The 27,687-nt window shown below is 38.1% G+C and overlaps 1 protein-coding gene and 1 long non-coding RNA gene across 2 annotated transcripts; one reads left to right on the top strand and one right to left on the bottom strand.

The window, feature by feature from the left end:
• The first annotated feature begins 8,849 nt into the window (after positions 1-8,849).
• LOC115928313 lies at positions 8,850-27,347 on the top strand. Its single transcript, XM_030995433.1, has 3 exons — positions 8,850-9,395; positions 22,672-22,773; positions 24,232-27,347. The coding sequence occupies exons 1-3, from the start codon at positions 9,103-9,105 to the stop codon at positions 24,317-24,319; spliced, it is 483 nt and encodes a 160-aa protein (XP_030851293.1). The 5' UTR covers positions 8,850-9,102; the 3' UTR covers positions 24,320-27,347.
• On the bottom strand, positions 16,230-20,046 carry LOC115928314. The gene is made up of 3 exons (XR_004066012.1): positions 19,991-20,046; positions 18,621-18,772; positions 16,230-17,481 (listed from the first exon to the last, which is right to left on the bottom strand). It is a non-coding gene; the product is annotated as an uncharacterized LOC115928314 (long non-coding RNA).
• Positions 27,348-27,687: the final 340 nt, after the last annotated feature.

Below are 27,687 nucleotides of genomic sequence, written 5' to 3'. Positions count from 1 at the left end.
TTGTATTCCTTTAATTGACAAGCCTTCAAGAAAGACTGATGGATTAATATCCCTCTAATCCACATTCCTTATACAGTGACAGTAAATATCCATCCGATATTTAAAGATTTTATTTTCAAGCAACTAGTGAATCTCACGTCGACAACTCAAAATGATCGCTAATGTATTCTCACACTTTTCATTTACGCCGGGACATCGTGACGTCATACACTAAACATTTTTAATTATTCAGGCATAAGCTCTTATTTATCAATTATATTTTCATTTCTTTGAATAAGATAAAAATCGTCAAAAGGTGTTCTTCTTCATGATGTAAATTAGAGTCAAAGGTGTAACTGGTTACTGCACAGAGTCAATGGTCATATATTGTCTCAATCTATCTTCCCTATATCCATAATGATCAAGGGATCGACACAATTTAAACTTGACATATGGATAGATCATTATGGGAAGAGCATTTTATAAAATAATATGATATCGTGTAATGCATTCTTTGTTAGGTAAACCAATATCATACGTATCACCTAATTCGTCTAAGTGACGAATTAAAGTCTAGTTTATCAGGTGGGCTGTATAACGTACAGACCACCTTATAATTTCGTTAGAATTGCCTTTATTTATTTATTATTATATATTTTTCTTATTTCTAACCACTTTTTTGTGAACAAGATAACTTGGAAATGGCTCAATCAAATGCCTAGAAATTTGGCACACATATGTATAGACATATGTACAAAGCACAATAACGTTTTCAACATTGACCTTCACTGATGACGTCATCTAGGCGCCATTTTGTAAAATTTTACGAAAATCAACTCATGATCATATCTTCATAACCAAAAGGTATTTCTCGTTCATATTTATCATGATCAAGGTCAATATCCGTCCGGTCAATAAAAGGTCAAATAACGCGCGCGTGCGCGTACGTCCGCGCGTCAATGCGCGCGCAAAATTTTGAAATGCTCAAAATCGTCTGAAAATCATTTTGCATACGTTTTAGGCCATTCTAAGCATTTTATAAAAAATCGCGCGTACGAGCATGCGCGCGCGTTTTCGCGCGTAAAACTTTTGCACAACATTGAATTGCCTTTTTTTTTTCTTTCATAATATACCACATATATTTACAAACATATTGATACCATGTTTGTCTCTTTATGACTATTAATAACGGAATGATCGACCGTTTAACATAAATCTCCATGCGCGCGAGCTCTTGTAATACATAGCATATATGGGCAAAAACACGCCTATACAAAATCCATTGTAGCTCTTTAGGATGCAAGGTGACCCCAATTTGTTTTCATATTTTAAAAGAGTATGATTCGGAAATATTGTTTCATGTCTCATTTGACCCTCAATTAACTCATGACGTCATCATAATGGCCTCCGAACTAAAAATTCCAATTTGCATATTATGACGTCAGCATATTTATGGAAAATTGATTGTATCTCTGTAAATATTGATCAATTTTCTTCCAAATTTTAATATGTTCTAGCTGAGACAAATTTCTACAAATGCAGTCAGTACTATTCTTCATTTTGACAAAGGTATCATGGCGTATTTTTGCGATTAAAGGAGGCATGTCAATTTTTCACATTTTGCGTGTATTCTCTATGGGACATGACTTTTTCTCAAAACTCGATTCTACATTCCCGTCTTTCGCGGGCAACATCTACGTCATTTTAGCTTCATTTACGCTGAACTTCGAGTATGATGTAGCTGAGACAATTAGCTATCTCAAATGTGCCCTTCATTTTGTCTAAAATGTTAGCTGGACCAGCCCACCTATACTTGTACCAAACAAGTATTACAAATCTAGTTCTTTATTTTTATTTCCTTCACTTTTTTGTGAACAGGATAACTCAAGATCAGTTAAGTCAATTTCCTTCAATTTTGACACAGTCATAAGTCATTGCCATAAGACGTTCCAGTAACATTTTCAAGGTCATCAAGTCATCGTGACGTCATGCAGGCGCCATTTTGTGAAATCACATTATCCATCATATCTTCATGATGCATAAGCAAAGGTCACTTATATTCATATCACATATACTTCAGGTCAAGGGTCAACAAGTCATGTCATCAAAGGTCACATAAAGGTCATGACGCGCACGTACGCGCGCGTCAAAATTTTAAAATGCTCAAAATCACCTAACTATTAAACGAGAGTACGAATCAGGTCATTTTAAGCATTTCAAAAATTTCCGTCCGTACTTGTCCCCGCGCGCGGTGCGCGCGCTCACAACGCACGGAAAAGATCAAATTCAATTTGTTTACATGATTTAGATTCCTCTTACCGTAAATGACAATTTACATTAATTCCAGTCACTCTTGACCTTTCATAAGGCCGTGAGCGCGCGTCAAAGTTCAAATTCCGCGCGTGCTGCTATGGGCAATATAATGTAAATTTGATCAAAAACATGCTACTTTATAAATCGAAATAGCTCTTCAGATAGTCCATCGACCCCCAATTTTTATATCATGGTTGGAAAAAGCATGAGTTGGAGATATGATTTCATACCACCCTGACTCGTACAAAGTGAAACAAAATCTTCTTATTTGCATCTAAACTAAAGAAAATGTATTTTGTTGATGACGTCATTTTTGTCTTTGTTTAATTGAGATTATCTGGCTTATCAGTGATCGATTTTCTCCCAGATTTCGATATGTTGTAGCTGAGATAATTCTCTACCAGAACTATGCCATTTATTTTTCATTTGAATGACGTCATCATAGTGAAATATTCGATTAAAGGCGACAATGCATAATTTGTCATATTTGCGTGTTATGTCTATGGGAGGTCACTTTTGTCAAAACATTTATCTGCATGACAATGTGTTTTGACCAGTATCTCGGTTATTATTCAACAGTTTTCTCCCAAATTTTAGTATGTTGTAGCTGGGACTATTTGCTTTCTAAATCCTTCCTTTTTTTCAATCAGATGTCAGGATCATGCTCATGCATGCTCATCATCATCATCATCAATATCATCATCATCATTATCATCAATGTCACCATCATCATCATCATGGTCTGAAGATGATCATCATCAACATCATCATGATCATGATCATTATCATCATCATCATAAAAATTATCGTTTTTATCGTCATATTACATCATTATCATCATCATCATCATCACCTTTACTATCATGATCATCATCATGTTCATCATGATCATCATTGTTTACATGTCTATATAACTTCTCCCATTCTCAAATCTATCATAAGACTTAGACAGACCACCTTATTCGTCTTCGTGACGAATTAAATTTCTAGTTATTATTATTCTTCCTCGAATTTGTTCGCAGGATATCTCAAGACTGAATGAAGCCATTGTTATGAATCTTTCAATGATGATAGATCTTAGTCTAACTTAGAACTGCGTGACTTTTCAAAGACTCAAAGTCATCGTGACGTCATCCAGGCGCCATTTTGTGAAAATCAACTAATGATCATATCTTCATAACGGATAGTAATTTTTCATTCATATTAATCATGATTAAGATTAATATCCATCCGGTCAATTTAAGGTCAATAAACGTGCGAAAACGCGCGCGAGCGCGTTCGTGCGCGCGTCAATGCGCGCGCAAAAATTAAAAATACTCTAAATCATCCCAAATTTTGTTTGCATACGTTTCAGGCCATATAAAGCATTTGATAAAAAAATTACGCACACGCGCATGCGCGCGCGTTTTCGCGCGTACTGGCATTTTGCAACATAGAATCGCCGATTTTTTTTCTGTCATCATATTCGGTACATTTTTCCAAGCATCTTGATAACTTGTTCACCTTTTAATAACGCAATGAGCGTCCGTCAAAGTTGACAGCACGCGCGGATTTGCGTTATCTTTATCCACAATACATGAGCAAAAACATGCCTATACAAAATTCTTTGTAACTCTTCAGAATAGATAGAAACTCCCAATATTTTTTCATATTTAGATAGATTATAAGTCGGAGATATGATTTCATGTCTCATTTTGTACTCAATTAACTCATGACGTCATCATAATGGCATCCAAACTCAAAATTTCAATTTGCATATTATGACGTCAGCATATTTTTGGAAAATTGATTGTATCTCTGTAAATATGGATCAATTTTCTTTTTAATTTTGATATGTTCTAGCTGTGACAATTTTCTAAAAATGTAGTATTCACAATTTTTATTTTTGACAAAAGTATCATGGTGTATTTTTGCGATTAAAGGAGGCATGTCAATTTTTCGCATTTTGCGTGTATTCTCTATGGGACATGACTTTTTCTCAAAACTGGATTCTACACTCCTGTCTTTCGCGAGCAAAATCTCCGTTGTTTTAGCTTTGTTTTCGCTGAGCTTCGAATATGTTGTAGCTGAGACAATGAGCTATCAAAAGTGTGTACTTTATTTTTCGATTAGATGCCGGGATCTTGCTCATATTTCACTTGCAAAGTAGGATTTCTGAATTCCATTTCCCGTTTACGTGTAATCGCTATTGGAGATGTTTTGGTATATCAGTAACGCACTTGACTTCCAACCTCGAGATCCCTGGTTCGAGTCCGGGTGTCTCCAACACTTTTTTTTCTCACTTTTTTTTCCTTTTGACCTTTACTGTACCATCTCCTTTGATTATTACAACACGTAGATTCGCAAATAATGTCATAAATAACCCCTTTTACTTTATTATTACCCTATTTTCACTTCATCCATTACTTTTTGCGTGTAATCCCTACGGGAGATGACTTTTTCTCAAATCTGGATTCTACATTCCTGTCTTTTACGAGCAATATCGCCGTTATTTCTGCATGGATTTTGTTGATTTTTTAGTATGTTGTCGCTGAGACTTTATGCTATCTAAATCAACCCTCATTTTTGTAATAAGATGTCAGGATTGCGCTCATGATCATGATCATGATCATTATCATCATGATCATCATTATCATAATGATGATAATCATTTATCAATTACATTTTAATTTCTTTGAATAAGATAAAATCGTCAAAATGTGTTCTTCATGATGTAAATTAGAGTCAAAGGTGTAACTGGTTACTGTACAGGGTCATAGGTCATATATTGTTTCAATCTATCTTCCCTAGATCCCTGATCAAGGGGACGCAATTTAAACTTGACATATGGATAGATCATAATAGGAAAAGCATTTTATAAAATAATATATCGTGTAATGCATTATTCGTTATGTAAACCATTATCACACGTATCACCTAATTCGTCGAAGTGACGAATTAAAGTCTAGTATTTATTTTGTGTCTGTATAGAAGAAATTTTTATTATTCTTCCTCAATTTTGTTCGCAGGATATCTCAAGAATGGCTGAAGCCATTGTCATGAAACTTTCTCTGAAGATCGATCTTAGTCCAACTTAGAACTGCGTGACTTTTCAGTGACACCAGGGCATTGTGACGTCATCATGACGTCATTATGTAAAATGTCATTAATGGTCGTATCTCAGCCATGCAATATCGATTTCAATTCAAATTTGGTATCAATCATGCTCAGGTCATGGGTCAGAAATTTAGCCCACGCAAATTTGTCTGCCCCCTCTTACGTGCGCGTACACGTGCGTCAAAAAGAAATTAAAAAACGAAATGCTCAAAACTCCAAACTAAGTAATTTTGCATACGTTTCAGCCAATTCTGAGCGTTTCAAAAATTTCCGCGCGTGCCGGTCAGCGCGCGCGTATTTGCGTTTGTATCGCACGAAGATTTAATTTCTTAGTTTTTTTGCTCGTTTTGGATTAACGATAAGTTCATTAACAATCCCTGTCAATTTCAGTCATTTTTGACTCAAATTGATGTAATATGCGCGCGTCAAAGATAACAGCACGCTCGTGCGCACATTTCTCAGAAATAAAAAAAAACAGGCCTATGTTTAATTGGCCATAATTTCTCAAAATGATCGGATACCCCAATTGTTTTATTAAATGTGGATAGAGTATGAGTTGTAGATATTATTTCCTACATCTTTTTGGCTAATCGAATTTCCCGACATCATCATATTGCTCGTTAAATTTAAATCATTTAATTTCAATCGATTTTAATTGATTTCGTAATCAACGACAATGCACTTTTAACCATATTTCATTTATCTTTATTCGAATCTCTCCCAAATTCTAATATGTAGTAGCTGAGGTTATGATCTAAGTTCCTTATACAACTTATTTTCTTTCTTGATGACGGAATCATGAAGGAAATTGGGGTCAAAGACGATGGGTCAAAATCAAACTTCCATTTTCGTCTCTTTTTTTACCATCCTGGCCTCGATGATTGCTAAGCTCCTTTCCTTTCCAAATAATATCTTCATCTATCTACAGTTCCATGCATTACTTGATAAAAAAATCAACACTCCCTGCCTCTCATTTTTTCTCTTTCTTACAATATTTCCTGTTAATTCAACTTTGGTCTAATTCACATTCCTTATACAGTGACAGTATATATCCATCCGATATTTAAAGATTTTATTATCAAGCAACTAGCTAATGTCACGTCGACAACTAAACAATAATTGCTAATGCATGTATTCCCACATTTATTTTGACTTTTTATTTACGCCGGGACATCGTGACGTCATACACTATTCACTTGTTAATACTCAAGCATAAGCTCCAATATATCAATTACATTTTCATTTCATTGAATAAGATAAAAAGCGTCAAAATGCGTTCTTCATGATGTAAATTAGAGTCAAAGGTGTAACTGGTTACTGTACAGGGTCAATTGTTATTTATGGTCTCAATCTATCTTCCCTAGATCCATGATGATCAAGGAGACACAATTTAATCTTGACATATGGATAGATCATAATGGGAGAAGCATTTTATAAAATAATATATCGTTTAATGCATTATTCGTTTTGTAAACCATTATCATACGTATCACCTAATTCGTCTAATTGACGAATTAAAGTTTATTTTTATTATTCTTCCTCGAATTTGTTCGCAAGATATCTCAAGAATGAATAAAGCTATTATCATGAAACTTGTAATGATGATAGATATTAGTCTAACTTAGAACTGCGTGACTTTTCAGAGACTCAAGATCACCGTGACGTCATCTAGGCGCCATTTTGTGAAAATCAACTCATGATCATATCTTCATAACAGAAAGTCTTTCCTCATCCATATTTGTTATGGTCAAGGTCAATATCCGTCCAATCAATATCAGTTAAACAAAAACGCGCATGCGCGTATGTCCGCGCGTAAATGCGCGCGCAAAATTTTAAATTGCTCCAAATCATCTCAAATTTATTTTGCATATGTTTCATGCCATTATATGCATTTTATAAAAAATCGCGCAAACGCGCATTTTCGCGCGTTTTCGTCTGTCACAGTCGAACTCAAAATAATTACCAGTCAATCTTTTTGGACAGGATATTTCTCATATTTTTTCGAACAAATTGATACCATGTTTATCTCTTTATCACTATAAATAACGGAATGAGCGTCTGTTCAAGGCGTATGCGCGAGTTTTGTAATACATAGCATATACTGGCAAAAAAATATGCCTAAAAAAAGTCCATTATAGCTCTTTGGGATGCCTAGAGACTCCCCATTCCTTTTTCATATTTGGATAGAGTATGAGTAGGAGATATGATTTCATGTCTCATTTGGCCATTAAGTACATCGTGACGTCATTATAATAGCCTTGGAAGCCGAAATACGAAATCTCACATTATGACGTCAGCATATTTATGGGAAATCGTATGTATCTCTGTAAATATTGATCGATTTACTTCTAAATTTTGATATGTTGTAGCTGAGACAATCCACAAGATCATTCCTAATATTGATTCATTTTGATGACGTCATTATGGTGAAAATTGCGATTAAAGGCGACATATGTCAGATTTTTGCTAAATATGCGTGTTATGCCTATGGGAGGTGATTGATACTACATTCCAGTCTAGACTTGTTCATTATGTTGCGTATGTAGTGCGTCGAAATATCAGTTCAATGATTGGTAGGCTCTGCAATCAGGCGAAAATTTTAGCTTGTTTAGTAAATTAATAGTTTAATCATATAACAATTCTCTATCAAATACCTGAAGGGGGCGCTATACCACTTTTAATCATGGTCATCGTCATTTAAAACCAAAATATCTTCATCATCAGTATCGTCATTATCGTATTTATGCATTTTATCATTAGATCATCATCAGCACACATTCATGATACAAAAATAGCTTCGTATCACCTAATTCGTCAAAGTGACAAATTAAAGTCTAGTTTTATTTATTATTATGATCAATATTATTTGTTTATTTGTTTATTCGTTTATTTGTTTATATTTTGTATTGATTGATTGATTAATTTATTGATTTATGCATATATTTATTTGTTTTAAATTTATCTATGTATCTATTTACTTATTGTTAATTGTTTAATTAATTAATTACTTTTAATTTTTTAATCTATTTTTGTGTAAATATATATATATATATATTTTTTTTTTTTTGGGGGGGGGGGATTGGGGGGAGGGGGATGGGGGGTTAATACTATAACCAGGGGAGGGTGCAGTTACTACCCCTTAGTATACTGAGTGCACCTCATTTAATTTATACAATTTTTTCATACTGAATAATTTAAAACGAGCGTAATTAACTTAAAATATGAATATAATAGACCAGTTCACGGTTAGCACCTTATTGCAATGACCCCGAATATCCACAGATCTTCAAAACATGAAGAGGTCCTACGTTGTACATTTTGAAATAATCACTCCTATAGCGATGGAGGTGCTTTATAAATAGCTTTTGTTCCCCCTTTTTCAAAGAATACTTCCACCTGTGTACCATGGAGTGCACTGAATGAGCATAAATGAATAATGTTACATAACTTTCATGAGCACGTATCCAGTATTTCGTCTTCGTGTATTTCAAAATTTGTTCTGCAATGACCTTTATCTGCTCATGCTCAGACTGCAACGGTGAACTGGCTTATAATGTCCGTCTACCAGTAAATTTTACCTCATTCTCTTGCTTGCTATTAACTTGAATCTAATAGTCTGTAGTGCAGGACGACCAGAGTGTTAACACGAGCCCGACCCTGACTGAGCTGGCAGTGGGTGACTACACACTAAAAGGGTGGCAGGATTGTGGTTCGATGTTTGATAATGTGAAGAGGGTCACTATAATGGTAGTTAGGCCGATCAACTCTGACGTCATTCAGAGGATCCATCTACCAGGAGCAACAGAACTTACCATTCAACCACCTGAGAAGAGTTATGCACAGCCATTTTACGAGGAGCCCACTTCACTACCCAACGCCCTCCTGAATATCTCCCCTCAGCTTGTCAAGGTGACACTCTGCGATGTTTACATTGGCAACAGAACGGTGGAACAAATCTTAGTAGCTTTCAGATCAACTCACAACCTCAAACATCTGGAGACTATCAGGTAAGACATTATGTCATCTATTAAAAGAGCATTTTGACATTTTCCCCAGCTGCACAAAACTTTTAGAACGGATGAACTTTCCGCCGTGTACGATGTAAATCCGCGACAAATACGAGCAACAAACAGTCTATGTCCGTTATCATCCGTTAAACGTCCGCTGTATCCTCTCTGCATCCTCTGGGCATCCTCCCAACTCACATCCGCTGCAGCTGAAAACGGAAAGAGGGAGGAAAGATAAGGTACATGGAACGTCTATACATCGTTAGTAGCACGGAAATAGAAAGGATGTTAGCGTATGCATCTCGTATATAAAGCATTCAAAACGGACGAAGCGTTTGTATCTGGGATGTATCTCGTATATTTAGGATGTCTTGAGTATGTTTAGAGTATGTAGAAGGACACCTAGCGGACAACCGATATTTTGTTTGAAAAGGGGGAGAAAATCATCTGGATCTCAGTATGAGTCGAGCAGCCGTGGTGTGCAGACCTCATCACTCTTGGTCTTGGTCTTCAACATCATCAATTGTTCTCCACCATGAATGATCAAAAAAGCTGCACTCATTCAACAGCAGAACCACAACATGTTCAGACTGTATCAATTTTAGACAGAAGGGGAAGAAGGAGACGTCCAAGCGCTGTGTGGGTTCGAGGATGGATCGTGAGAAGAATGGAGCTTGGACTGTATGACCAGTTGATGGTGGAGCTGAGGAATGAAGACCCTCGTGCACTCCATCATTTTTTGTATAAGTAAACAATGCTGCTCACAAGTGTTCACAGCCAGGCGCGCCGGAAGGAGTTTGGGATTGGGGGGGGGCAAACATTCCAGGGGGCTCACCTTCCAGGGGCAGTGAAGTAATGAGAAAGAACGTTCGGAAGGGGGGGGGGCAGACGAAAAATCTGCACCACCACCAGTCTTACACGTTACATGCAGGTCCCGCGGAACGTTTTTCAAAGTGGAGTATTAACGATCAGGTAGAGCGTAACTTGGCGTAGGATCCAGGGCATGAGCCTAGTCAGGGGGTCAAGGGGCTGAGACCCCGGAAGCTCAGGTCGATTTAATTCAGGTTTTAATTTTTTTAATGTTATTTTGGGTTAAAAATACAAACCATGTTTACCCCTTTACTGCCCTTTTTTTTTTTGGAGGGGGGGGGGGCGTTTACTTATAAAAATGTTTTGTTTACTTAATAAAGTGTTGGTAAAAACTTTGAAAAAATGGTTAAAACTTTGCATTTTTTTTTGGTTTACTTAATAAAGTGTTGGTAAAAACTTTGAAACACTTGTTGTGAACATAGGCGCCGGAAGTGGGGGGCAGGGGGGGGGGGGGTGGCAGTTGCCCCCCAACCAAAAAAGTGGGGGGGGGGCTGTTACACCCACACATGTAATAACGCCTACAAAAGTAATAACACTTTACCCACAAATGTAATAACACCCACAAATGTAATAACACTTTACCCACAAATGTAAAATGTTCTTCCACAGGAATAAAATGATGGGGTCTTAGTTTTGAAGATTTTTAAAAAGTTTTGAAATAACCGGGTCTGGAAGAAAAACTACGCTCTAAACCCATGCTTTATTACCGGGTCTTAGTTAGGAAGATGGTGGGGTCTTAGTTTAAAAAAAAATTGTTTGTTTTTTTACTTTTGAATAACCGGATCTGGAGAAAAGACTACGCTTGATTCTCATGTTATTCCACAGGAAAAGGATTATGGGGTCTTAGTTTTAAAGATTTTTATACAAAATTAAATAACCGGGTCTGGAGTAAAGACTGCGCGCTATACCCATGCTTTATTACAGGGTTTTAGTTTTGAACAAATTCGACAAAATATCCCTTCAAATTTATTACATTTGTGGGTAAAGTCATTATTACATTTGTGGGTGATTTACAATTATTACATTTGTGGGTAAAGTGGTTATTACATTTGTGGGTGAAATTATTACATTTGTGGGTAAAGTGTTATTACATTTGTGGGTGTTATTACATTTGTGGGTAAAGTGTTATTACATTTGTGGGCGTTATTACATGTGTGGGTGTAACAGCCCCCCCCCCCCCACTTTTTTGGTTGGGGGGCAACTGCCCCCCACTTCCGGCGCATATGTTCACAACAAGTGTTTCAAAGTTTTTACCAACACTTTATTAAGTAAACCAAACAAAATGCAAAGTTTTAACTATTTTTTCAACGTTTTTATCAACACTTTATTAAGTAAACAAAACATTTGTTGTTAACAATAAGTGTTTCAAAGTTTTTACCAACACTTTATTAAGTAAACCAACAAATAAATGCAAAGTTTTAACCATTTTTTCAAAGTTTTTACCAACACTTTATTAAGTAAACAAAACATTTCTATAAGTAAACAATGCTGCTCACAAGTGTTCACAACAAGTGTTTCAAAGTTTTTACCAACACTTTATTAAGTAAACAACAAACAAATGGGTTGGTATCCGAGAGCTGAATCAGTCCCGTGAGGTTGAGAGACCCTTCATCAAGAACTAGAGATGTCAGGCCCAATACTGCTGAGAGATTGTCCGTTGACGGCCTTGGCTCTGGGGTGGAGGAAGGGTTGGGATGAGTGTGCTGGGGTGAAGGAGCAGACCTTGACTGGATAGTACGAGCTTCAGCTGGGCCTTGAGGGTTGTGGATAAGTGCTGTGATCTTCTGCTTCAACACCTGGTACTCGGCCTCGGGCAGGTCCCTCAGGGTCTGGCACACGAAGGTGATGAAGGGCTTCCGGGCCGAGGATGCTCTGTCCAAGTCGACCAGCTGAGAGAGAATTTCTGTGCTGGTCTTCATTGTGTCCCTGATCTCCAACAGCACACTGTCGTCCTGGCCCTCCAGTCTGCCTCTCTGCCTGCGTCCTCTGGATCTGGTGGTGGAGGTGGGGGTTGGTTGGCCTCTGGTGGCTGCCGCTTGTTCATCCATTTGTGACAGCAGGGCGTCATCCTCCACGGGATCCTCCAAGTTCGGCACCATGGGGAATGCAGCTGTCGAGGGCTCCTGGCTTGAAGATACCTGGCTGTCTGTGGGCTGTCTGAGGGAGAGGGGTCTCAGAGGGGCTGCTCCTCGGTGGCGGATCTCACCCTCCATGAAACTGCACTTGGCCATGACTTACTTCTCCCGGTCAGTGAGCTTGACGGCGGCCTGCCCGGATTTCTTGAGGTGTAGCTTCCCATACTAGGAGTGCATGTGCTTCCACCATCCAAGGAGTACTTCTGCAGTGTACCCCAGGCTCTCTGCCTTGTCTCTCAAAGCTGCCTGCTTCTTCTTGGTGTCCCGATACAGTCTGTGGCCCTTTCTCCAGAGGTACTCGTTCTCCCTCAGCCATTCCAGCACATCGTCCTCATGCTCCTCGGAAACGGTGTACTGTTTCCTCTCTCCCTTCGTCTTCCCTTGCCTCTTCCTCCCTCTGACTGGAGCTTGTTCAGGGCCTTCAGGAGCTTCAGCAGGGCCTTCATGGGCTTAAACATCAGGGCCTTCAGGGGCTTGAACATCAGGGCCTTCAGCAGCAGGGCTTTGAGGGGCTTGAGGGCCTTGGGGCTGGTCCACCACAGCAGCAGCAGCTTCACCATCAGAGTCAGTGTCAGGGGGTGGGGTGCTGGTTCTGGCCTTCTTCACCTTGCCAGGGCTTGAACGAGCAGGCACGTACTTCCTTTCTTGCCTGACTGACGCACCATAGTGTTGATACAAGAGGTAGTATAGATGTAGCAATGTAGCCTTCTTCAATAATGAGACGTAGTAGAGATGTATCGATGTAGCCGCCAGCACGTCTTTCCGCTTTATGCTGACTGCGTGCGTGCTGCATCCCTTTATATCCACGGAACGGACGCAATTCATACCCCCCCCCACCCCCCGCATGCGCAGTGAACGGTTTGCATCCGATATACATCCGCTCGGCATCCCCTTTGTTTCCGTTAGGCGTACGTGATGCATCCGCTTCATCCGCTATCCATCCGCTTTCATCCGCTAGGCTTCCGATGAACATCCGTTTGACATCCCCCCTACATACTACCCACGTCAGTTATTTTCCGTTCTGTTTTCGCAAATTTTCGCAAATTTTGTCCATTTCTGGAGCGGATGAAAACGGATGGAGCCAACTTGTGCATGTTGTTACACAACTATAACTTTGTTATAAGGTAATGAATCTTTTAATTAAATCAATTTGAAAATTGTGACATTTGAAAGACGTTATTAGACATGAACATAACTACCGTATAACTTAATCATGAAGTTATAATTCTGACATTTAAACTCCTGCTAACACTGTGAAATTTAAACCGTAAAGTTTAAATGAAAATAACTAACACAAATTACATTACTTTAACCGAATCACGAAATAATGATTACCATAATGATAAAAACAGCCTGAAAACTGACAATAAACTTCTGCTGACACTCTGAAAACTAAGGTGTGTAATTTAACAAGACTTTCACATGTTATTACACATGGACATAATCACAGGATACATGTTATCATGAATTAAAAATCACAGCGACAATGACAGTCTTTCATCACCCTGAAACACTGATTTAAAAGTTCTTATGATTCACAGTTCATATAACCCCATATAAACATTCACCATCAGCATCGTCTTGTGTGCTGTGGTCGGACTGGCATAGGGTAGCGTACTATTGCGTAGGCATGGCGTACAGTAGCGTAGTGTTGCTAGGGATGGCGTACAGTAACGTAATGTTGCGTAGACTTGCGTACTTTCTGCGTACTTCCTGCGTATAGTGTCTACGCCGAAGGTACGCGAAAAAAAATGAACATGTTATTTTTCTGCGTCCATCTCGCGTACCCATTTGCGTCCCTCAGCGTACAGTTACGTAGGCCAGTGTAGGGTTGCGTACCTTCAGCGTATGGTTGCATAAGCTCGGCGTAGTCGGTACGCAACACGACGCAACTCTACGCAAGGCCTGGTGTGAAAGCCCCTTTAGCGATCGCAATCTCTGGAATTCTTGGTCGATAATGTTTTTCTTTTTGTACCCATTCGTAGTTTAAAATTTTCCTTTCCCTTTCCTTATTATCGATTTAAATAATGGTCAGTATAATTTGAGAAATTATGGATTCAATATTGCGTTCCTTAGAAGAAAAAAAAATGTGCATGATTTGTGATGGGAAGGGGCCCAATATTCGGAATCTTTTTGACAAGCCACAATTTTCTTTTTATTCAGCAGATTTTTTTTGGTTTTGGGCTGACTTCCCCTCCCCCCCCCCCCCCCCCCCCCCCCCACCACCTGGATCCGCCATCCCAGATAACAATACGACGTTACGCCAACGTGGGGCCAACGTAAGCTGTTACGTTGGTCCAACGTCGCCAACATGATGTTGGGCCCACGGCTTTCTTGCCGGTGGGCCAACGTTGGCCCGAAAGCGACAAAATGACATTAAGCCAACATCGGGCCAACGTTATGCCGACCCCTATCCGACCATATGTGCCGATGTCCTCCCGGCATTGAACCAACGTTATGCCAACCTCTTTTCCACCGTATGCCGATGTCTTTCCGACATTGGACCAACGTCGTCCCAACCCTTTTTTAACCAAGTGCCGACGTACGACCAACTTTATGCCAACCCCTATCCCACCATGTGCCGACGTTGTTCCAACATTGGATAAACGTTATGCCAACCCTTATCCCACCATGTGCCGACGTCTCCTCGACATTGGCCCAACGTTATACCAACCCCTTTTCAACCATGTGCCGACGTCTCCACGACGTAGGGCCAACGTTATTCCAACCCCTATCCCACCATGTTCCGACGTAGTTCCGACATTGGACCAACGTTATGCCAACCCCTATCCCACCATGTGCCGACGTCGTGGGCTGTTACGTTGCGCCATCGTCGTCAATGTGATGTTGGGCCAACGGCTTTCTTACCGGCGGGCCAACGTTGGCTCGACAGCGACGAAATGACATTAAGCCAACATCGGGCCAACGTCCCCCCGACGTATGACCAACGTCATGTCAACCCCTATCCCACCATATGCCGACATAGGACAAACGTAATGCCAACCCCTTTTCCACCATGTGCCGACGTCTCCCTGACGTAGGACCAACGTAATGCCAACCCCTTTTACACTATGTGCCGACGTCTCCCCGACGTTGTCCTAACATAATGCCAACCCTTTTCCCACCAAGTGCCGACCCCTCCTCCACCATGTGCCAATGCTAGACCAACGATATGCCAACCTCTTCTCCACCATTTGCCGACGTAGAAGCAACGTTATGCCAACCCGTATCCCACCATGTGCCGACGTTGTACCTCCCCTTTCCAGTTCATGCCAACATTCTTCTGACATTACCAACACCAACTCAAAAACATATTCACACCAACATCAGTCGTCCGTTCATATAAGAACATCGTCAAGATCATACTACATCGGACATGTACAATCATTCAAACACATGCATCACAACGTGACAAGGAAAAGCCAAGTAGTTTAAGATTGGATTAAATAAATAAACAGAGCAAAATCCACAAAATGAAGATAGTAACAATTTCATCAAAATTAGACTGAATTTGAGAAAAGTTCATTATAGAACTCGACTTAGATCCCTCTGGAAGATATGTATAATAACAATATTGAAGCAAGAGGGACATGTTATTTTAATTTCGTAATGTCTATTATCTTGTACATTTTAATCACTATCAAAACTTGATAACAACTTATTTGTCCCATTTTAATGAAAAGTTCACCATCTTGCTTCTTAGAATTTGCTCTGAATACAATCATCCCCCTCCCTCCAAAACAAAAGAACAAGGAAAATAAACTGATTTTGTGATAAAACATACTTTATTTTATGTGTAATAAACAAACTGTTGTAAATGTGAATACAATTATTGTACATCTTTCTTTTGTATTTTCGTTTGAATTCGAAAAAGATGTAAACATAGTTTCAAGTTCAAGGTATCTCAATGTGTCACAATATAGGCCTATCAATGAATGCTAGGACGATAGGAGCTGTTATAAAATGAATTGTCGCTTACACGTAACACAACATAACATACTGAAATTCATTGTACGAATATAATAAACAATCCTCACAACTTCCCGAGTAAAACAAAACAAACTTTCTGGCAGACGAACACGATTGCTTATGACAAGATTCCTCTACATATGTACAGCACAAAAATATAAAGAAATTAATAAAGTGTCCACCATTTGCATACCAAGAACTAGGCAATTAATGTAAACAATGTTCCAAAAAAAATAAAAAATGAAATTCAGAGAAATTGCCAACATTTTTTATGCTTAGGCATTTCAGAGATGCTGATACATTTCGTCGCCATATCTATTGTTAACACATCTACAAAATGTTTTTTTTTTAGGAGGGATAGTATACATTGCTTGAATGTGTGAAGTAAAGCAATCGCTAAATGTTTATATAACAAGAGAGGAAATTTGAAAGTGAAGTAGGAAAGAGCAGAGCTTGTAAAGGGAAAAACACAAGTTTCTTCACTCTGATATACCACTTTCAATATTTCTTTAAATTGAGAAGAAGGTAGTACGAAAAACATTCAGTCACTTAGATATATGAAACATTTTTTTCTTACCTTTGAAATTCTTTATAGCATGCATTTAGTTGACACGTTATACAGGCATTCAAATCAATTACGACCTTCTTCGACTCATGGTATAGCTCTCTTTTTAAAATTGGGCCATCAGTGAAATTTCACCACAATAAATAACAAGTAAAGATGCATAGCACACTATTTAATAACAAAAGTTATTGTTTATGTTTGTGTACAAAACATAATGCCTGCAGAGCTGGCTAGCAAGCACCGTAGCTTGCCTAAGCGGAGATCGTTCTTGATATAACATCACTAATCCTTTGGTCAGTCATTCCGAGGAACTCTGAGAATTGTAAGGGGCGGGGTCCTCCATTAGACGAGCAACTTGGAGAGGTTTTCAAAAAATTGTAAAAAATAAAAGGAGGCATTTATTTATGAAACAATTTTTATTATGTTGCTTTAAAAGGGTCTTGATACAAGACATAAAAGTTTTAATGTCCTAAGGCAATGGACCTTTAAAGAACGGGTTAGTCGGAATCAAAATCTTGTCTAGCTTGTGGTGGTACAACTTCGACATCTGCGGCAAAAAAAAAGAAGAAGAAAGAAACCAAACAAGATTTAAAAGCAGATCATGGAAACATCACCTTGAAATAGTACGGATATTAATCAAATAGTACGGCATTCAAGGGAAGTAGTCCTGAGTGGCACATCCTCCCTAGTTTTGATGAAATTTCATGGATAGAAGTACTTTGTCATGAAAATAACTTCGTTCAAACTTTAGAGCGAATGACCCAGACGTATGGAAATTAGAAAGGAATGGATTTCTTTTATTTTTGTCTTGTTTAATTAGAATAGCATCAAACACTCTTCTTAACAAAGGAAATATACATTTGAGGTAAAATGGCAGTAATATTCTTCAATAGAAAGAACCAATTTATAGTATCTGTTTGCTCAGTGTTGAGATGCTTGATTGATAACAGTTTAAAGCCCCTCTTAAGTGTTGGATCCCAAAATTAGCAAAAGAATAGATGGCACAATCTCACTTTAATAAATGGTATGATGTAAAAAGAGGATGTCATTAACACCCGGACACTTCTGCAAATAGAATATTGCCCTAACAAATGTGTTTGAAGTAGAATATGGATGAAAGAATACAAAATTTGCGTTTTCTGCATACAACACAAAACCCTTAGTAAGTTTGTATTCTTTCTAATTTTTAGGACAAATTTTTGAAGAAGAGTGGCATTTTCTTTCACATCATTATAACATTGAAGTGAAATGTGAAGCTCCCAATACTTTTTTTTGTATTTATGTAAGCTCCCAATACTTGAGAGAGCTCGAGGGGCTTCAAAGTAGAAACAAAAACACAAAGCTATATCGTTAGTTGCTTATACAAGAAACAAATCAATTGACTGTGTTTTGTTTTTTGTGGCACCCTGCATTCAGAATTGTTTCCCAAAAAATACTGCTATAAGCAGTATTTCAAGATTTGTTGTTGTTGAATAGTTTTGTAAGTGATCACAATGCAGTTTCTCAATATAATCAGGAAAAAGATACTAGCATCCGTTAGCAGCTATGTCCTACACAAACGTACATTAATCCAGTACATTAATTTGTACTTTGTGTGCAGGGCACAACTATAACGAATACTAAGAAGTGCTATCCTGTCTACATGTATAACTAAATACAAAATGAATAAAATGCCAAATGACATACCCATATTTCTGAATGTTAAGGTCAATGGGGTCGTTGGGGTCGACAGTGTTCTGGAGGTTGATGGGGTCGATGTCGAAGGGGGTCCTTGGTGCTGTTGATGCTGTTCTGGATGATCGAGGTAGGGGTAGCTGGATCTGAACGGGTAGAGGAATCTGGAATTTGTTGTAAAGTTGACGATATGAAATGCAGGATTTCATATTTAAATTTCAAAATTGTAGGGATTATGGGAGAAAAAAGTATTGGGATTTGGAAGAGCTATATAGAATTGAATGTATTAATAAAGAACGTCAGAATTTTTAAAATAAATAATTAGAATATTTACCTTCAGTTCAAATTATAGCAATTTAATATACATGTGCATAAACAATGAAAACTAATTTGAAAATGAGAATAAAAATGCAGCAATAATCAAATTTGTGAATGAAAATTGTGAATGAAAATTATGGGATCGATCAGTGTTACCCCCGCCCCCAATATTTTTTCCTATTTACTATTTGATCAAATTGAGGTTCTTGGCCAATTGCGACTTTAAATGATTGCAAATGCCAAAATGAGAGTAATTCCCACCAGCTACCTCTTTCACATCACACTCACAATCCACTAAATGTGTTGATACAAAGTTCTTGCATATTTTGGCAGACTATTGGCACACTCCCTTGTAAGATTTCAGGAGGCTAGAAACATGTACTAGCGGGATATCTTAATTCACAGCCCAATCTCGTAATTTATTCCTTTTCGAACTGAATCATCATCAGCATATATTGAGCTACTACAGAGTATAGTATAGACCTACTTCTAAATCTGTAAGTATCAGAGACTATAATATCATTTAGATATGCATAAAAAAATGATGCGTCTTCCCATTCAGCTCTATTTGATTCAATTGGTCTTTCCAACAATGCATCAGCACCTTCAACACTTGTAACACCAACAGATTCACAATCATTTGATTCATGGTCGATATTGCATATTGGGGTGAACATCATCACTGTCACGGACGCTGCAACATGATGCATCAATACATCACCTAGGTCTAACTCTAAGTCAGGAACATATTAAAATTTATCACGGCAAACACTCAATGCATCTGATGCCGACACTTCGGCCCCCATCATAGCCATCATAGCCATCACTCACACTTCAATTGCACGCAGCGGGTGTGCATGCTATAAGCGTACGCCGAGCGGTACACTCGTACTCATGCACTTTCACTTTCATTTGGACAGGGAATTATCAATGATTACTTTAACAATTTCTCATGCTATTTCCCTCGCTTTGTGACGGGGAGTTCTCACACTATACAATTTATCAGTTTCACGCGACATGCTCACAAAAATAACGTTGAAAGAGAAAGAAAATCATTCATTTACCATGCAGTGTTGGTACTCCCCGGCAACTGATCCAGACAAATGGACAGGATATGGCATGAGCACATGCGCATGCAATTTTTTTACCCGGATGTAGCGGTACTAGGTCGTATTTGCCACGTTGGCCCAACGTCATATAGCCAACCAATATATACATGCACTATTTATCAGTAAAGATGGAGACGATATAGACCAACGTTAAGCCAAGGTTGGCCCAACGTCGCGTATATTAGCCAACATATCCACCATTTCTCAGTAAAATTTGAAACGATGGACCAACATTGAGCCAACGTTAATAGCCAAACGTCGAATAGCCAATTAACAGCCACAATTTATCAGTAATAATTGAGACGATGGACAAACGTTCAGCCAACATTGGCCCAACATCGAATGGCCAGCCAAAAGCCAACATTTAAAATTTAAAATTGAGACGATGGACCAACGTTCAGCCGACGTTAGCCCAACGTCGAATAGCCAACCCAAAGCCACCATTTAAAAAAAAATTTGAGACGATGGACCAACATGAAGCCAACATTGGCCCAACGCCGTATAACCAACCAATAGCCAACATTTATAAGTTAAAATTGAGACGATGGTCCAACTTTCAGCCCACATTGGCCTAACGTCGAATAGCCAACCAAACGCCAACAGTTATCAGTAATATTTGAGACAATGGACCAACGTTCAGCCAACATTGGCCCAACGTCGAATAGCCAACCAATAGCCACCATTTATCAGTGAAAATGGCAACAATGGACCAACGTTGAGCCAACTTTAGCCCAACGTCGAATAGCCAACCAATAGCCACCATTTATCAGTAAAAATAGTGACAATGGACCAATGTTCAGCCAACATTGGCCCAACGTCGAATAGCCAACTAATAGCCACCATTTATTAGTGAAAATGGCGACAATGAGCCAACGTTAGCCCAACGTCGAATAGCCAACCAAAAGCCAACATTTATCAGTAATAAATGAGACAATAGACCAACGTTCAACCAACATTTGCCCAACGTCGAATAGCCAACCAATAGCCAACATTTATCAGTGATAATTGAGACGATGGACCAACATTTAGCCAACATTGGCCAAACGTCGAATAGCCAACCCAAAGCCACCATTTATCAGTGAAAATGGCGACAATAGACCAACGTTCAGCCAACATTGGCCCAACGTCGAATAGCCAACCAATAGCCATCATTTATCAGTGAAAATGGCGACAATGGACCAACGTTCAGCCAACATTGGACCAACGTCGAATAGCCAAGCAATAGCCACCATTTATCAGTGAAAATGGCGACAATGGACCAACGTTCAGCCAACATTGGCCCAACGTCGAATAGCCAACCAATAGCTACCATTTATCAGTGAAAATGGCGACAATGGACCAACGTTCAGCCAACATTGGCCCAACGTCGAATGAGCCAACCAATAGCAACCATTTATCAGTAAAAAATGGCGACGATGGTCCAACGTTTAGCCAACGTTGGCTTGCCGACTGCGACCCTGCCGACCGTGGCCGACGTTGGCCCAACGCCGTATTGTTATCTGGGATGACCCCATCAAATAAATAGATGGGTCAAAAAGACCCGCAAAAAAGCCATAGGCCCTGGTTGTCCTATGAATTTAACAGAAAAGGGCGGAAGAATGGTGTCCTATAGGCCTACGTAAATTTCAAAAAATTGCAATGTGTTAACCCCTAACCACCCCCTTCCTGTACCCCTTACGGCTAGAATAGAGGGCGGTGTCCCAAGGCATGTCCATCCCCCCCCCCCCGCCCCACCACCTGGATCCGCCATGACCCCATCAAATAAATAGATGGGTCAAAAAGACCCGCAAAAAAGCCGTAGGCCCTGGTTATCCCATGAATTTAACAGAAAAAGGCGGAAGAATGGTGTCCTATAGGCCTACGTACATTTCAAAAAATTGATCCAAGAGGTGACGAAAATGGGCGGAAATCCATATAGGCCTTACCTATAAATAGGAGGCTTCACGGTCAGGTGGCGAGCTTAATTTATCACTTTCTTGAGAATATTATTTCTAAGATTGCGATATTGGATGAAAAAGTTTTGTGGCATATATGCTGTCCTTCGGTTTATGTGTTAATGCGTTCAAAAAAAGGGCAAAGTCACTTCGATGTTCATGTTATTCCATTCAGCTAATGATAGTGCTATGGTCACATTACCCAAAAGTAGCCTGCTCGGCGGCCGAGCGGCGAGTTTTTAACCAATTCTGCCCGGCGGCGGCCGCCCAGGCACCGCTCGTTTTTAGGGCATCGCTCGGTCGCCGCTGAAGTTTTAGCGCGGAGTTAATATTTGGGCGGCGCCTGCTCACTTTTCACTCGCCGCCCAAAAATACGCTCGGTGCCTGGGCGGTCGCCGCCCGGGCACCGACCTAATCGCTGGGCGATGCCTACATTCCAGCAGCGACCGAGCAGGCTACTGATCGGTCGGTCGCTGCTCTGATTTGTGACCATAGCTTAAGCTTATACGATCAGCCTACATGACATTTATTATCCTCCCACCTTCTCTCTTCTTTTCTCTCCTATTTTGTTCTCCCTCTCTATCTCTCTATTTTACGTGCAGTTGTCCAAAAGAAGTCGTAGACGGCGTTAACCAGTATTTGTCATGCTACACCCCCTTTAACATCGATAATGCCGTGTTCCATCTATCCCCATGCTTTTAGGTTCATAAGATGCGGGACAGATAAGCGCATGGATGATTTCACCGCTGTTTGGAATTTATATCAATTCATGGAGGTAAAGGTAGAGCATGGCAAACCACTTGGGTAAGTCCTTATAATTTTAACTTCAAGACTTGCATGTAGCCTTTTATAACTGCACCTTTATTTATGATTGCATGTCTCTTAAACCCTCTGCGACAATAGTGCTTGTGTATCGTACGCATGCTCACAGGAATTTGTTCTTAATCTCAGGGAGGTTTTTCAATAAAGTCACCTTCCTCTTTTTGACAACTTTAACGATTTACGGGCCGACTAGAGTGCAACATAAATGAAGTCTATATAATATTGTTATGATTAGTGGGAGACTAGCACGCGTGCTCGCCTTCTCGTGCCAGTCGTTTCTGATATTCATTCAGGCGCGAGGTCTGCTCGTAAGGCCATGCATGTGTTTAAATAGACAGGGGAGAAATATCTTAAATATCTTATAAGAATGTAGTTATTTCGCATTTCAGGGTTGATGTATTGTTTCACATTAACAAAATGCAAAAGACAAACATAAATATGTCCTGTAAGAGATAGAATCATCTTTAAACTCTTAACAATTGCATATAAATGTAAACATAATGATACTCCCATGTATTTGCAAAATATTATTTCAAGTCATCGACCAACTCGCAATCTCCGTTCATCTTCAAAACATACATTCACACCTTTAGTCACATCCACCAAAACATATGGGCACCGTGCTTTCCAGTATGCCATACCAGAACTATGGAACAATCTTCCAGAGTCTCTAAAACGTTGTTCTTCACTACATCAGTTTAAATCCGACTTAAAAACATATCTGTTTCGATCATGCCAGTCTTAAATTTAAATTTATATAGTAAACATGTGAATTTTGTAATTGATTTGATAATTGTAATTGCTAAATGGTGAAAGCTCAATATTCTTCATGTCTTTTCTCTCTTCTCTCTCTCTCTCTCTCTCTCGCATCTAAGCGCATAGAGACAATTTTGTAATATGCGCTATATAAGAATTGAACATTATTATTATTATTATGTCTTTATTTGTTTGTTTTCATTTTCATCGGAAAAGATAGAAACTGACATCCTGTACCACTCATGTCTCATGAACTCACATAAATAAATCTTCGAAAAATACAACGAAGATTTGACAAAAGTCATGTACGTGAAATAATATTTCAATGGAAATTTGTAATTATGAATTTTCCAAGGTGCCTATTCGAAAGCATAGGCTGTGTTACAGGATTAGCAAATATCATACTGAAGAATTTTTTTTTTCTGCTTAAAAAAAAATTATATATAGGCCTATTTATTTCCATTTATTTATTCGAATTGCTTGTATTATGTTTTATGTCGTTTTCGACGTAATAGTTAACAGGTTAGTAAAGATGGTTTTGTTTGACGTAAAGCAATAAGATAGTCAAGCTCTCTTCTTTGTCCTCCGTTTACTGTTCTATGTTATTATTTTGATGCTGCGCTGCTTTTTTGTTGATGTACACATTGATACGGCTCTCTCTCTCTCTCTCTTCTCTCACATCAGTAAACGGACTAGTGAACAGGTAGATGGCATCCTAATAGATCGGTTCACTCAGACGACAATTGCTCGCGAAGACGAAATTACCGGCTAAATTAGTGGCAACTACATAAATACACCATTAAATACTATCACGATCAATTTGAACTCATGACCCTTTTTCTACTTTGTCAAATACAATTGTCACCCAATCGAGTTATTCACCCAAAGAAACATGTGCCTATTTATAAGATATTACACGGATGTGTATTCTTGACATCGATTTTGTGGCTCTTTTTCTTCCATTGAAGAAATTGTGATTTTGAATTCTCTCCAAAATAAGGAATTTCAGGGGGGGGGTCAGGAATTTCCACGGTAAAAATCTCAAGACCTGTAAAAGGGTCAAAATGTTGTAAATATCATAATTGTAAGCGTTCCTATAAGTAAGATGGCTAAATATTCATTATTAGCAAAATCACGGTCAATTCTAATTTGTATTAGTTTTATTTACCGCTGCTTGTTATGTACAAAATTAGGGCTTCAATTTTTACAAAAAATTATAGAGTCATTTGATCTTAAATTTTGCCCATCATTTCAGATAATCATCTTGCTGCTGCAGATAAATGTTTAGATAAGTTTCCGAGGGCTTGCAAATCCCTGATAGGGGCTTTGAACATTATTTGATGACAGAAAAACGCATTCTCATGGAACAAGAGCCTGCTCAGTTAATCATGGATAAATATTCAGAGTTAAGAGACCTGTAAAGAAGGTGATGGATTGCTGTGAGCTATTTTATATATCATTCTTAAGGGTGTCGCGTTAGGGAGTTTAAATTTGATAAAATGTGGTTGTTAGTTATGGATACCTACCAAAATTAGAATCCATTAGAGTGTTCAATTAATGTCATGGACATATGAAATACAAACACTGAATAACCGATCAGGCTTAGAACAGAGAGTTATTCATGCTACAGTCAAGGGTCTTTTGAAAATACCAGTTCTTCATTACTCTTAATAACTGCAACAATGTTGCCTGCCTTATCACTTAACATCTTTCCAAGATTTGATGAGATTACTATATTTTGAATGGATACTATATGTTATCGTTCAGAATTATTTGTGTGGTTTTATAATTGCATTGAAGCCCCGTGCACACGATGCAGGGATTTCGTGACACAAAGTGTGTGCAAATTGAATGATGCAAACCTTTCTTCGAATTTAAGGACGTTGTGGTCCTAACTCAATCACCTAGCTCGGTGAGCGCAGGTATTAATGCAATGTTAACACTGCCTCGTGTGCAATGAGTATTGTTCAAATGATGTCTGTGTCATTAGCTTTCATGATTTATTTATTACGTTCTTTGTAAAAAAAATTAACAGCGTGGTCTTTTCAGAACCAAAAGGGTGCTCTAAATGAGAGCTTTGAATGTGTAAACATTGAAATTCTACAATTTAAAAAAAACAAGGAACATATGACAGAAATGACAGTAATTAAAGTACATAAAAGCAAATGTATAAATACAGAATATTACCACAACAAATCTGAACAATAACTAAAATTAATTTATAAAACGAACACAAATATTCAGAGGAAAAGTTATTAGTACCCTCCCTCCCCCACACACACATCTCTAACTCGCAGGCCTATATTGCTTTTGTGCATGATAATCTAAGACAAGAATAAGGTAGATTTCCCTCAAATTGACACTTACATCCTTGAAAATCCTCTCTGAATAAAGTAAGAGTTTTCCTGCCGACAATCGCAATAAACTCACTTTGATTATTAATGAACGTAGATACAACTCACAATATTTGGGTTGCAAACTTAGAAACGATTCTATAATTGATATGTTTAAATTGATGATAATTTAAGCACGAGGCCTTATATGATTTCACACAAGCGCAAGAGTTTTAGGGTAAACCTTTTGGATTTGTATCCACAGATAGAAAATGAAGGAGATGTATTTTGTCATGGAGGCTTATATCGACCCTTTCAACAGATCAAATGAATACCACTTTTCTTTCACAAATAAAACAGTGCATTGTGTTATTCAATAAATCGTGTATATGACCTCTTGCTTGTGTTACGTAAAAGGTTTGTAATGATTTATGATTTTTTATTTGGAAAGGTAAAACAATATTTTATGATATATATGAGTTTGTAATTTTGTCTGTTGATAATTTGTAAATAACGTTGCCTAAAGATATGTGCCCATATAAAGCAATGTATTTGCAACGCAGGTTATTAATGATAACTATGAATGTATAAATGTTAAATATCTAATAAGCTGTTTTTCTACAAGTTCAACTGGTCATTGTGAACTATTAATTCCATGTAAGACAATTATTAAGAGTAAATCATGTAGCATAAAGCTTGATATTTTAACACATGTTTCTGTATTTGTTATGTTTATTGTATAGAGCACTGAGACATTATCGCATTTTGCAAAAATATTCTAAATGCACAATGTACCACTAGTAATAGTAGTAGTAGTTGATTTTGTTGTTACTTCTGTGGTCTTGTTGATGATGTTGTTGTTGTGGCGGTATCAATATAAGTATTTGTATTAATTGACATGATCCCCTTACTTACATTCTTTGTTTTGACCATGTTAGCTATCTCTTTATTATGTTATTTACTATGTTAAGTTAGTCATTTTAGTAGTATAAGATTTGTATATTTCTCTGTGTTGATTCCTTTATGTGATTATATTTCTCATCATTATGCTTGTACAGCTTATAGAGAAACTTATGTTTATTATGCGCTTTATAAATATTGTATTATTATTATTATTATTATTATTATTATTATTATTATTATTATTATGTCTAGATGGGATTCGTTCTGCAATAATTCTTTAGAAGGCAGAATATATCATGAATTATCCTCAACACCCACTCGATCAATGTTTTTGTTGGATGCGAAAAGGTAAAAGTCCCCAAAGTGTAGAAGAAATAGCTCTCTGAAATCCTGCATTCCCATTTCCATGAGGGCCTTTAAACAGCTCACATGGAATAAAGAAGATAATTTCATATACATGTATGAGTACAATAATTACCCATATGAATTTTGCTCATTTCTTACAACCGACTTTCTAATCTATCATGGAAACTGATGCTTAATTAATTAACAGGTGAAATGTTTTGTCTTATTTTTTTTAGAGCCATCTTCTGTAAATTTGTATATTTTGCAGTTTAGTTTTTATTTGAATGGAATATGCGAATAGCAACCATTTCGAAAACCATAACATATCCTGTCTACATATATTATATTTTAAAAAGCACTTTCCATGAATTATGCTCTGCACTTACTATGTCAGTTTCACTTTCTTTTTCTTTTAACTTTCCAGGTTCTTTCATATTACATCACCTTTCTTTTAAATATATTTTGTTGCACTTTTATGTCAAGATACCTAATTTGATAGCTGAAATTCAAAACCTTCTTGTTTAATAACTTTATCGTTTCATTTTATTATCTCTTTCTC

This window comes from Strongylocentrotus purpuratus, unplaced genomic scaffold, assembly GCF_000002235.5.
Source record: "Strongylocentrotus purpuratus isolate Spur 01 unplaced genomic scaffold, Spur_5.0 spur5_scaffold_21, whole genome shotgun sequence".
In the NCBI taxonomy this organism is placed as follows: domain Eukaryota; kingdom Metazoa; phylum Echinodermata; class Echinoidea; order Camarodonta; family Strongylocentrotidae; genus Strongylocentrotus; species Strongylocentrotus purpuratus.
This window is presented reverse-complemented; position numbering and strand designations above follow the sequence as displayed.